Source organism: Oncorhynchus keta, chromosome 35 (genome assembly GCF_023373465.1).
Source record: "Oncorhynchus keta strain PuntledgeMale-10-30-2019 chromosome 35, Oket_V2, whole genome shotgun sequence".
Taxonomy (NCBI): Eukaryota; Metazoa; Chordata; class Actinopteri; order Salmoniformes; family Salmonidae; genus Oncorhynchus; species Oncorhynchus keta.
Window position 1 is genome coordinate 23,712,678 of NC_068455.1, and position 14,042 is coordinate 23,726,719.

General features: G+C 43.0%; 2 protein-coding genes across 2 annotated transcripts; both read left to right on the forward strand.

The window, feature by feature from the left end:
* Window positions 1-368: 368 nt before the first annotated feature.
* Window positions 369-1,049, forward strand: LOC127915496 (ovarian cancer G-protein coupled receptor 1-like). The gene has a single exon (XM_052495662.1). The coding sequence runs from the start codon at window positions 369-371 to the stop codon at window positions 1,047-1,049; it is 681 nt and encodes a 226-aa protein (XP_052351622.1).
* Window positions 1,050-8,574: 7,525 nt separating this feature from the next.
* Window positions 8,575-9,549, forward strand: LOC127915497 (psychosine receptor-like). Its single transcript, XM_052495663.1, has 2 exons — window positions 8,575-8,817; window positions 8,914-9,549. Exons 1-2 carry the CDS (start codon window positions 8,575-8,577, stop codon window positions 9,547-9,549), a joined length of 879 nt encoding a protein of 292 aa, XP_052351623.1.
* The last annotated feature ends 4,493 nt before the right edge of the window (window positions 9,550-14,042 follow it).

A 14,042-nucleotide genomic window follows, 5' to 3' on the forward strand; every position in this document is an offset into this window, starting at 1 on the left:
GGTATGCCTAGTCACCTGCACAACTAAATGCATTCAACCGAAATGTGCCTTCCACATTTAACCCAATCCCTCTGAATCGACATCCATTTAAATCGGTGCCAGGAGAGCAGTTGTTGTAGGGGGTTAACTGGGAAGAACAGCACATTTTTCCACCTTGCTAGCTCAAGGATTTTAATCAGCAACCTTTCGGATACTGGCCCAATGCATTTAACCAGAGCATCCCAACATCCATTTTTCTCATTGAACCATAGGAATACAATAGGTGACAACAACGCAGAGCACCCAGAGACATCCAACTCAGCGAGGGCAAAGATGGACCCAACTGCAGTACCACTCAATCAGACCAATTCCTGTCTGACTCTGCCTGCATGAAAAATGACTGGGTGGACGGGCACATGTGCCTAGCAGCCTACTCCCCCTTCTTCATTGTGGGCTTCCCGGCAAACTGCCTGTCTCTGTATGTGGCCTGGGTGTTAATGAGGAAAGGAAACAACTTGGCCGTGTACCTGGTGAATCTGTCCATCTCAGACCTCCTCTATACGGTCTCCCTGCCCGTATGGATCGAGCTGGCCCTGAGTCGGCCCGTAGGGGACACCTTCTGTAGACTGGTGTCTGTGGTGATGTACAACAGCTTCTACATCGGGTCTGGTCTCCTCTGCTGCATCTCAGTGGATCGCTACTTGGCCGTGGTCTATCCTCTCTACTTCAACTGGGTGCGGCAGGTGCGTACTTCAGTGGCAGTTTGCGCTGCATTGTGGTATGTAGAACTGTCTATCCACATCTATCTTCTTCACCAAAAGGGGGCGCTGCAGGACTTCTCCGCCAGGCGGCTGTGTAATGAGGGTATGCCCATGGCCCAGGCGGACGCCCACGTTGCTCTGACCAGGGTGGTTCTGGGGTTCCTGCTCCCCCTTCTCATCATGACCTTCTGCTTCCATCAGATTGTTTTGGCACTCCACGACAGTGCCTCCTTGCTGGCCCGGGAGCGGAGGAAAGTCAGCCTCCTGTTGCTGCTCTTCCTGGTGACATATGTGGTGTATATGGGATAAACAAACATACAGTCAATAACACAATAGAAAAATCTGTATACAGTGTGTGCAAATGAAGTAAGGAGGTAAGGCAATAAATAGGCCATTGTGGCAAAGTAATTACAATTTAGCAATTAACACGAGTGATATACGTGCAGATGAGGATGTGCAAGTAGAAATACTGGTGTGCAAAAGAGCAGAAAAACAAAAACAAATATGGGGATGAGGTAGGGTAATTGGTTGGATGGGTTATTTACAGATTGGCTGTGTACAGCTGCAGCGATCGGTAAGCTGCTCTGGCAGCTGATGCTTAAAGTTAGTGAGGGAGATACCTGTATAAGTCTCCAACTTCAGTGATTTTTGCAATTCGTTCCAGTCATTGGCAGCAGAGAACTGGAAGGAAAGGTGGCCAAAGGAGGTGTTGGCTTTGGGAATGACCAGTGAAATATATCTGCTGGAGCGAGTGCTACGGGTGGGTGTTGCTATGGAGACCAGTGAGCTGAAATAAGGCAGAGCTTTACCTAGCAAGGACTTATAGATGATATGGAGCCAGTGGGTTTGGCAACAAATATGTAGCGAGGACCAGCCAACGAGAGCATACATGTCGCAGTGGTGGGTAGTATATGGGTCTTTGGTGACAAAACGGATGGCACTGTGATAGACTGCATCCCATTTGCTAAGTAGAGTGTTGGAGGCTATTTTGTAAATGACGTCGCCGAAGTCAAGGATCAGTAGGATAGTCCGTTTTACGAGGATATGTTTGGCAGCATCAGTGAAGGAGGCTCTGTTACAAAATAGAACGCTGATTCAAGATTTCATTTTGGATTGGAGATGCTTATTGTGAGTCTGGAAGGAGAGTTTACGATCTAGTCAGACACCTAGGTATTTATAGTTGTCCTCATATTCTAAGTCAGAACCGTCCAGAGTAGTGATGCTAGTTGGGCAGGCGGCAGCGATCGGTTAAAGAGCATGTATTTCGTTTTACTAGCATTTAAGAGCAGTTAGAGACCACTGAAGGAGTGTAGTATGGCATTGAAGCTTGTTTGGAGGTTTGTTAAGACAGTGTCCAAAGAAGGGCCAGATGTATCCAGAATGGTGTCGTCTGCATAGAGGTGGATCAGAGAATCACCAGCAGCAAGTGCAACATAATTGATACATACAGAGAAAAGAGTCGGCCCGAGATTTGAACCCTGTGGCACCCCCATAAAGACTGCCAGAGGTCCGGACAACATGCCCTCCAATTTGACACACTGAACTCTATCTGGGAAGTAGTTAGTGAACCAGGCAAGACAGTCATTTGAGAAAGCAAGGCTGTTGAGTCTGCCTATAAGAATGCGGTGATTGACAGTCGAATTCCTTGGCCAGGTCGATGAAGACGACTGCACAGTACTGTCTTTTATCGATGGCGGTTATGATATTGTTTAGGACCTTGAGCGTGGCTTAGGTGCACCCGGTACCAGCTTGGAAACCAGATTGCATAGTGGAGAAGGTACGGTGGGATTCGAAATGGTCGGTGATGTTTGTTCACTTGGCTTTCGAAGAATTTAGAAAGGCAGGGCAGGATGGATGAAATCTGTAACAGTTTTGGCATAGAGTGTCTCCCCCTTTGAAGAGGGGGATGACCGCGGCCACATTCCAATCTTTAGTAATCTCAGACGATATAAAAGTGAGGTTGAACAGACTAGTAATAGGGGTTGCAACATGGCGGCGGATCATTTTAGGAAGAGAGGGTCCAGATTGTCTAGCCCAGCTGATTTGTAGGGATCCAGATTTTGCAGCTCTATCAAAACATCAACTGTCTGGATTTGAGTGACGGAGAAGCGGGGGGCCTTGGGCCAGTTGCTGCGGGGGGTGCAGAGCCGTTGGCCGGTGTAGCCAGATGGAAAGCATGGCCAGCCGTAGAGAGATGCTTATTGAAATGACATTTTGGTGGCAGACTGGGAAAATAGCTTGGAGTATATACACACATGCTCCATTAACTCCAGACATCGTCTCATACAATTCGAGGTATTACACTATTCCAAAACCAAACTGCATAGGATGTTTCCTGATACATCCCCTATGTGTGATAAATGTTAGGCTGCGCAGGGTACACTACTCCACTGCTTTGCCCTATGCTCTAGCTTGTATGGTTATTGGGGTGGAATTTTTGGGATCCTCTCTGATGTTCTGGGGACTTCAATAGACCCAGACCCACTTCTCATAATCCTGGGAGTGTCTGATTCCCTAAACGGATTAACCAACTCCCAAAAACAACTAATCTCTTACAGTCTCATTTCGGCAAAAAAACTAATCTTGTTTTTTGGAAAAGGAGGGAAGCGCCCTCTACCAAATTATGGCCCAGCGAATTGGCAAACACTGTAAACTTAGAAAGAATTAGATATATTCTGGACAATAAATTATCAACATTCGATCAAATCTGGCAGCCTTTCCTCTCCCACTTGAACCAGTTGGCGCTGTGAATTTGTAGTTTCTAACGCACTCTCAATTGTAATATTTTAATCTACCTTTGGGCAGCATGTGCTGGCCCTGCCACCCGAGCAGTCGGGAGGGGAATAGGGATGAATAAAGGGGGGGTGACACCTATCCTCTTTTTTTCTACCTGTATTTGTTCTGTATGTCTTGTTTTTTAATATTTGTTTTGTACCCAGAACTCTGGGTCTTGTTGTTCCTGTCTGCTCTTTTATGTTTAGATAAGAATTGTATACCTGTCTTTTATTCCTACATACCATTCCTGTGTGTGTTCAATAAAAATATTTGAAACAAGAAATGCTTATTGAAATTCTCGATTATTGTATATTTATCGGTGGTGACAGTGTTTCCTAGCCTCAGTGCCATGGGCAGCTGTGAGGAGGTGCTCTTATTCTCCATGGACTTTACAGTGTCCCAAAATGTTTAGGAATTAATGTTGCAGGGTGCAAATTTCTGTTAGGAAAGCAAAGGCTAGCTTTTTCTAACTGACAGAGTATATTGGTTCCTGACTTCCCTGAAAAGCTGCATATATCGCGGGGACTATTCGATGCTAGTGCAGTACATCACAGGATGTTTTTGTGCTGATAAGGGCAGTCAAGTCTGGAGTGAAACAAGGGCTATGTCTGTTCTTAGTTCTACATTTTCTGAAAGGGGCATGCTTATTTATGATGTTGAGGAAAGAACTTAAAAGAACACCAGGCATCCTCTACTGACTGGATGAGGTCAGTATCCTTCCTGGATACCCGGGCCAGGTCAATTAGAAAGGCCTACTTGCAGAAGTGTTTTAGGGAGTGTTTGGCAGTGATGAGGGGTGGTCATTTGACTGCGGACCCATAACGGACGCAGGCAATGAGGTAGTGATCGCTGAGATCCAGGTTGAAGACAGCAGAGGTGTATTTTGAAGACAAGTTGGTCAGGATGATATCTATGAGGATGCCCATGTTTACAGATTTGGGGTTGTACCTGGTAGGTTCCTTGATCATTTGTGTGAGATTGAGGGCATCTAGCTTAGATTGTAGGACGGCCGGGGTGTTAAGCATATCCCAGTTTAGGCCACCTAACAGTACCAATTCTGACGATAGACGGGGAGAAATCAATTCACATATGGTGTCCAGGTCACAGCAGGGTGCTGGGGGGGTCAATAACAAGCGGCAACCGCGGGGGACTTATTTCTGGAGAGATGGATTTTTAAAAGTAGAAGCTCAAACTGTTTGGGCATAGACCTGGATAGTATGACAGAACTCTGCAAGTAGATTGCAAGCCCTTAACTCTTCTTGAACTGCACTGTTGGTTAAGAAAACATTTACCAAGTAGAAGAAAATATAAAGTAACAATAAAAAAGTAACACAATAAGAATAACGAGGCTATTACAGGTGGCACCGCTACCGAGTCAGTGTGTACAGGTTAGTTGAGGTCATTTTTACATGTAAGTGGGGGTGAAGTGACTATGCATAGATAATAAATAGTGAGTATCAGCAGAGTACAACAGGACAACAGTTAATTGTAAATTGTCCGGAGGCGATTTTATTAGTTGGTCAACAGTCTTATGGCTTGGGGGTAGAAGCTGTTGAGGAGCCTTTTGGTCCTAGACTTGGCTCTCCAGAACCGCTTGCCGTGCGATAGCAGAGAAAACAGTCTATAACTTGGGTGACTGGAGTCTCCGACAATTTTATGGGATTTTCTTTGACACCGCCAATTATATAGGTCCTGGATGGCAGAAAGCTTGGCCTCAGTGATGTACTGGGCTGTTCACACTACCCTCTGTAGCGCCTTACAGTCAGATGCCAAGCAGTTGCCATACCAAGCGGTGATGCAACAGGTCAGGATGCTCTCGATGGTGCAGCTATAGACCCTTTTGAGGATCTGGGGACCCATGCCAAATCTTTTCAGTCTCCTGAGGGGGAAAAGGTTTTGTCGTGGACAAAACGACTGTCTTGGTATGTTTGGACCATGACAGTTTGTTGTTGATGAGGACACCAGGTTTCTTGAAAAACTCGACCCGCTCCACTACAGCCCTGTCGATGTTAATGGGGGCCTGTTCGGACTGCCTTTTCCTGTAGTCCACGATCAGCTCCTTAGTCTTGCTCACATTTATGGAGAGGTTGTTGTCCTGGCACTACACTGCCAGTTCTCTGACCTCCTCCCTATAGGCTCTCTCATTGTTGTCGGTGATCAGGCCTACCACTGTTGTGTCGTCAGCAAACTTAATGATGGTGTTGGAATCGTGTTTGGCCATGCAGTCGTGGGTGAACAGAGGAATCCAGGAGGGGACAAAGTACACACCCCTGAGGGGCCCAAGTACACACCCCTGAGGGGCCCCAGTGTTAAGGATCAGTGTGGCAGACGTGTTGTTGCCTACTCTTACCACCTAGGGGCGGCCCGTCAGGAAGTCCAGGATCCAGTTGCAGAGGGAGGTGTTTATTCCCAGAGTCCTTATCTTAGTAATGAGCTTTGTGGGCACTATGGTGCTGAACGCTTAGCTGTAGTCGATGAACAGCATTCTCAGATAGGTGTTCCTTTTGTCCAGGTGAGAAAGGGCAGTGTGGAGTGCGATTGAGATTGCGTCATCTGTGAATCTGTTGGGGTGGTATGCAAATTGGAGTGGGTCAAGGTGTGTCCAGGAGGATGCTGTTGATGTGAGCCATGACCAGCCTTTCAAAGCACTTCATGGCTACCGACATCAGTGCCACGGGACGGTAATATACACATGACCGCCACCCCTTGTCTTACCAGAGGCTGCTGTTCTAGCGTAAAACCTGCAAGCTGTATGTTATTCATACGACTTGGTGAAACATAAGATATTACAGTTCTTAATGACCCGTTGGTAGGATATATGTGATCATTTTCCATTGATTGTATGTTGGCTAATAGGACCGATGGTAAAGGGAGATTACCCGCTTGCCGCAGAATCCTTACAAGGCACCTGGACCTTTATCCTTGATATCTCTGTCTCTTTCTCCTGCGAATGACGGGGATGAGGGCCTTGTTGGGCGTCTGAAGTCAATTATTCCCATCTCCAGTACAGGGTGAGTAATCGTTGTCCTGATTTCTAGTAGCTCTTTCGATCATAAGAACCAGTGGCAGAAACATTTTGTACAAAATAAGTTACAAATAACGCGAAAAAACACACACAATAGCACAATTGATTAGGGGATTGTAAAAAGGCAGCCATTTCCTCCGGGTGTGCAAAGCTCAATATGGCTTATTCATACTCCTTTATCACACCCAAACAGTAAGGTCAACACAAGCTAAAATAATAACCCGTCTAAATTGTAAAACCAATACTGTAGGCACACAGAGAGTTGATGTTAATGGCTCAAATGGTGATTGTAACTAACGCTACAGTGTAGTCCACTGGCCCTCTCTCTTTATTTGTCATGTTATTGGTTGTCACATCTTCATTGTAGTAAAGTAAAGGTCTCACGTAGCAGTGGTTTCTTTCTTCCTGTTTTTTGGAGCTTGTTGACCAAGCCTATGAATGACATTACATGTGTGTACCGAGTCTGTCCATAAGGTTATCGTTTGGGAGAAACAAACTAATAATTTGATAACTGAAAAGTCTATTGAGTGCTCTCCTGTATAAGGTCAACTGTGAGTACTGCTTTTTACATGTTACTGTATGGTCATGGAGTCAGGTCGAAAATTAGTGTCACCTTTGAAAAATATTAGCAAAAAGTACTATAAAATTAAAGCTATATTGTATGCTCGAAAAATATTGACAATTATAGTAATACAGTTTCTCAGAAAAATACATTTAGTTTAACAAGTAAGATATATTTTTCAAAAAACTACAGTGGTCAAAATTATTACCACCCCCGTTTTCAATCCCTTTCAATACCTCACCTTGCGAGGATAACAACATTGAGACTTTTTCAAAAATGTTTTAGGAGATTGGAGAATACATTGGGAGAGATGTTAGACCATTCCTCCATACAGAATATTTCCAGATCCTTGATATCCTTCATCTGTGCATTTTGTAATTCAAGCCAAAGGTTTTCAATGGGGTTCAAGTTCTGACATGGCCATTGCAAAATGTTGATTTTGTGGTCAATTAACCCTTTCTTTGTAGCTTTTGATATGTGCTTGGGGTTATTGTCTTGATGCAAGATCCACATGCGGCCAAGTTTCAACTTCCTGGCAGAGGCAACCAGATATGCCCTGGTACTGGGTAAAGTTCATGATGCTGTTGACCTTAACAAGAGCCCCAGGACCAGTGGAATTAAAATAGCCCCATAACATCAAAGATCCAAACACCAAACCCTTAAAAAAAGAAAAGTATAATTGAGCATACAATACAGCTCAGTATTCATATTATTTATTTTACAATGCTCAGCGCAGTCAAGATTGTTTAATTGATCCTTTATTAAACTAGGCAAGTCAGTTAACAACAAATTCTTACTTACAACGACAGCCTACCCTTGCCAAACCCAAACCCGGACAACGCTGGGCCAATTATGCGCCTCCCTATGGGACTCCCAATCCCAGCCGGTTGTAATACAACCTGGAATCGAACCAGGGTCTGTAGGGACGTCTCTAGCACTGAGATGCAGTGCCTTAAACCGCTGAGCCACTTCCTGTGTTTTATAGACATATTTCTACATTATGAGGTTGGAAAAGACTGCCTGAAATTAGTTAACAGACCAATAAGAAAGAGTTCCAAACATCTCTGTCAATAACAGCTAGTTTTCAGTTTTCCGCACCCCACTAAGACCATTCTCGGACGGTCCTAGCAAAATTCTTGCTTGAGAAATTAATCTTTATATATAGATGCCATTTTTGTTTCTTGTTGATCATTTTAATTTCAAATAATTACAGTAAGGTACTTCATTTTTACCCAGACATTATTTGGTATTGAGATAAAAATGGCTCCATTCCACCTTTAGACAGTCTTTTTTGCTCATCTTTATCAAGGGTATCAATAGTTTTGGATCTGACTGTACTTGATATGGTACTTACTGTGGGTTACTTTAGCAAGATATCCAATACGTGGATGTTTACTAATAAGTGGATGTTTCATGTTTAAATGATGCAGTCTTGAAATGATCTTTGCTATACTCCCGAAAGGTGAGGGGCCATGAACTCCACAGTTGGGATGGAGAATTTCAGCCTGAGCACCACATATGACCCAGACAAACTGTGTAATCCAGCTGACTACCCCAAAGAGAGGTGGCCCTTTCTCTTTATGTACCTGGTCATCATTATCATCGGGATTCCCTCCAACTCCTTTTTCCTCTATGTTTCCTGGCAGCACATCAGAAAGAGGAACACCCTGGGCATCTATCTGTTTAACCTGGCCCTGTCTGACCTCCTATTCACTGTGGGACTGTCTCTTTGGGTGGACTTTATGTGACATGGTGTCTGGTTTCACGGGGATGCAATGTGCATTCTCTCCATCATAATCCTCTTTACTAAGTTCTACACCAGCGATGGGCTGCTTTGCTGTATTGCTCTGAACCGTTACCTGGCTGTGGTCCACCCGCTAAAGTACCCCATCCTGAGGAGGCTTGACACGGCCGTGATGATCAGTGTGGCTATCTGGGTGCTGGTGATCTCCTTCAATACCTCCACCATCATCTGGACCGACTCGTACAACTCAGATGAGCAGAGAGCCATGTGTTTAGACGTGTTCCCCTTGAGGGACAGTCTGCTACAGGTCAGTGTGGCTCATTTCGTCCTGGGTTTCCTGTTTCCTGTCCTGCTGGTGTCGTTCTGCTGTCGGGGGATCTGTGTGGCAGTACGTGCCAACCAGGCCACGGAGGAGCAGGAGAGGAGACATGTGTCCCAACTCCTGGTGATGGTGCTGCTCACCCTGGTGCTCTGCTTTGGACCCATCCACGTTATGATGCTCTTGCGGGGGCTTCTGGAGCACTGTGGGAGCCCCTCCTGGCTCTTCCTGCCCTATAAGGTCAGTATGGCGATATCAGCACTCAACAGCGTGGCTGACCCCTTCCTCTACTGTTTCATCACCAGGCTGGGCAAGACAAATGTCACACAGGTGGTACACTACCTCCAGCGGAAGAGAAAGGGGAATGGTCAGAAGGTGGTGTAATGTAGTAATGTAACCTCAAACCAGAACATTGGAGAGAGACAATCCCATTACTGCCTGGTTGATGGTCTCAGATACCTCAGTTTACATGCTGCTGTTCAGTCATTGTTACATTTCTAACATGATATAGCACAAATACTGGGACTGCATGAAGGTGGACAGTTAAACTTTGATTTGATTTGATTTGATCAAATAACAATGATGATGTAGTAAAGTGTTCAAGGTCTATTTTTGAGTGCTATTGCTATATTTAAGGTGTATTCAACCGCGTGAAAATATCAATATATACATGAATATCGCTAGCAACAACAAAATAAACACATTTTTAATTACAGTAGAAAAGAGGAGAACATCTTTCTAATGTTGTCCCCTGTATTTTACAACTCCTAATATTGAACCAATTACACTAATTTAAGCTAATTACACTTACTGGAGGATTTGACATAGGCTTTGAAAAATCACCCGCTAGTACCAGTCTCAGCAAGTACACGTGGCTAACAGCTGCTATTAGCGAAAATGTGTTTAGGAGTTACTTTTCTATCTAATAGGCTATGTTAGATTTTACACGTCCTCTTCCAATTTATAATGTGAGGAGATCAAAATAATAAAAAACTATCTACCAAATCTATTCATTTTAAAATGTTGATTACTTTCCATTGACGTTCACCTGATAATAAAACGTGAATTATAATTGCCTGAAAGGGCAAGAAAAGGTTGAAGGTTGAAGACCCCTAGTATAGTTGGTTACTTCTGAAACACTAGTCTGTAAATAAATGGCAAGACAAACCTGAAAGTAAAGAACTAAATTCATCCTTCTATGGTGTCACAAGGAGGGATGGAATTACTCGTTCAAGGGTAATGTGATTGCTATCAGAAAATCATGTCTTAGTAATGATTTCCTGGCACAATGATCGAAACCGCAACACAGTATGTGTCTTCTTGACAAAGCATGAGTCCATATTTGTCACTCACAATCAGAAAGCAGTGGGATCTCATTTTTCTTTCAATGTATTTGGCACCCTCTTCTGTTCTATATGAGCAGCCACTACACACTGGAGCCAGACTAAAACAGTCACTCCCCCTCTCTCTCAGCTTGCTGTAATACAAACACATACAAATACCCATAGTGTAGTTGTATTGGCAGGCTTCTGTACAGTGTGCATTGGTTTCTATTTGAGAAATAACTAGATGCCCAAACTAAAATAATTTCCTACTAATAAACGTTTAAATAAGAGTGATAACTTAGTTTTGCTCTAAATAAGAACTTGGTATGGAACATTAAACATGGAACATTAACAGAATATTTACAAGAATTTGTTTGGTCATTTCCATCACTTGGTTAATTAGCTGCAATCATTAGCTATCTTCACTTTCCTTGAGTTGTATTAAATCATAGTAAGAGCTCTATTTGTGTTGTTGCCCTTGGAGTTTTCTTTGCCCTCTTAAATTGGGTTGGGAAATGAAAGTGCACCAAGAAGAGGTCTACCACCTGCCAGAACTGCTTTTAGCATTGGTTGGCTGACTTAGCCTATTAACAGTGTCCTTGTCATTGCAGAGGCAGTTCCTGTTCTTTTTTATTTGCGTAAGTTATCTCATAGGTTTGTATATAAAAGTGTCTGGTAGACTACAGTTGTATGTACTTTCCCAATACACACACACACCCATAATTCATTGGTCGTGCACACCGATTCCTTTTTTTCTCATTTTGTCGCCAAACATTTTGTCTACAGCTCAAGCCGTACTTATCCATGCTATTTTACCTTTCCTTCATGCATTTGTTGATTAACAGTATGATCGTGATTAAGGTGATCGTGATTAAGAGTTAAGCTAAAGAAATGTAAATAAATACTTTGTTTATCTTCATAATTGTATTGGGGTTGCTCCTGGATGGAGATGTTGTCAGTCAAAGTGAGATAGACTACAAGAGAGTGCCATGTTTTGACTGTGTTGTGGTTCATGCCAACCTATTGATTGTCCCGGGGGAGGATAATTGAGTAACTAAATTAAATTAAAATGTGTAACTTAAGGCATGGTTTATGAGCTTGACTGAAGTGTTTGCTATTGGTAATATGTAGCCTATATTTACTGCCTACATATATTGATATTGTCAGAATGCTGATTTTGAAGGTAATTGGTCATTTGTGTAGGAATGGAATGTTCCATGGTGAAATCCATTGTTGGTAAAATGTATTTAAACCTGCTCATTCCCTGTTGTGATTGACCAGTCATGGGGTCATGGCTATACTATGCTTGTGCATGCAAATTGTTATCAGGAATTATAGGCATGTGTTAGCCTGTCAGAGCATTGACCTATGTTGCTCTTTGTCCTGTTTATTATTTTGTAAATATTATAAGTTCTTTCAGTACCTATTTATTATTTATTATGAAAATAAAAGCATTTACCTTGGGCAGAAAAACTGCACTATCCCTATCTGCCTCTTTTCTGCACATCCACATTTGTCCAAAATACATTATTTGTTGTTCATTTGATAAAAATCAGGTTTATGTGGGTTCAGCTTGTATCTTTCCTCTCCATGCCTGCCAGACAGCGTGACAGGCAGGTCCTCAGCAATCCTCCCAGCTCTACTCGGCTCTACCCAGCACTAGGCTACTCATTGCTCCAGGCTCAGTCTCAGAGGAACACTCCCTCTCACCTCTCTTAATCATTCATCCTTCCTGTGTTCCCAGCACTTTTACTGCACCTCTTCCTCCCATTCTTTAGCTATCCCGCAGACTTTGAAGTATTTTGGTGGGGAAAAACATTTCAATAAAATTGTTTCTGTCTGTGTTTCCTGCCTTCGGAGTAGCCTACTGTAACGTTTGGCAGAGGATGATGTTTCTGTTCTTGATCTTCGATGACAATGTGTACCTGGCTGTCTATACCAATTACTACTTGTCTATTTCATTGAGAACTTCTTATACGATCATTATCAGCTCAGATTTATGTTTCAAGTAAGTTTAAAACCCAACCAGTCCTTCATTGTCTCTTATTTTCATCCTCGCTATGTTTTATTGACATAGTACATTTGAAACAACAGTTCAGAAAGGAAACACCACATAGAAATATGTTTAACCACTTATTAAATAATGAATAATGCAAGTCTTGGCGATATAGGCACTGCTCCTTCAGGGTAGCACACTGCCCAAGCAAAGCGTCAATATATAAAATGATGTACAAGCAGTGAGCAAGGTAAGCTATACCAATCTCCCAAAACAGCAGAAACATACGCCAGATGACTTTGTGTAGCTACTACAGAAAGCATTGTTTACGTATGATCAAATAGACCAGTTAAAGTCATCCTGCCGCAACAAGACTGTATACTATTGTGGTTGAGACCTCAGGAGGAATATCGTCCCATCCATCTACTACTTCACCCTCAAGATCATGGGCCCATGATCCTCTGCCGCTACAACATTACAGTTGATTGATTCTGAGATTGTGGCGCCTACCTCAGTTCCTGCAGTATTGCTATATGATCATGGTTGTGTCAGCCCTATGATCCAGTAGCTCTCTACGTTGCATTGGTAGAATATCATATACCAAGATGACAGCTCATCCTGCCTCAGCGAAGCTACCCGGCAGTGCATTAATATTGCAGGCGGTTGGCTATGTTCATGGCAGGCTGGTTCATACTACTTACGGTTGCAAAGTTAGATAGGTAGAATATTTTCCATTTGCCAAGATGACAGATCATCTTGCCTCATAAAGGGTACCCGGCATTGCGTCATAGGAGAAATAGACATATGACTGCATAGCTCATGCTACACATTGTTAGTATTCACATAAAGGCCTAGTCGATAGTGATGTAATGGTAGAATAACCTTCACTGGACTTTTGAGAGCTCCTCAGTGGCGATGAGTTTACCTGCCAGTACCATGCCTCGTTAAGTTTGCTATGATGGTGTCAGCCGTGGTCAATAGCCAGAATAGTGTTGTTTTGCTGGCTACTTGATATAAAGTACATTGCATATACAGTACATTCAGAAAGTATTCTCAGACCCCTTGACTTTTTCCACATTTTCTTAAGTTAGAGCCCCATTTTAAGATGGATTAAACAAACACTTTACTTCATTAATCTACACACAATACTCCATAATGACAAAGCGAAAACAGAAATACCTTATTTACATAAGTATTCAGACCCTTTGCTATGAGACTCGAAATTGAGATCAGGTGCCTCCTGTTTCCATTGATCATCCTTGGGATGTTTCGACAACTTGATTGGAGTCCACCTGCGGTAAATTCAATTGATTGGACATGATTTGGAAAGGCACACACCTGTAAATATACAGTGCCTTGCGAAAGTATTCGGCCCCCTTGAACTTTGCGACCTTTTGCCACATTTCAGGCTTCAAACATAAAGATATAAAACTGTATTTTTTTGTGAAGAATCAACAACAAGTGGAACACAATCATGAAGTGGAACGACATTTATTGGATATTTCAAACTTTTTTAACAAATCAAAAACTGAAAAATTGGGCGTGCAAAATTATTC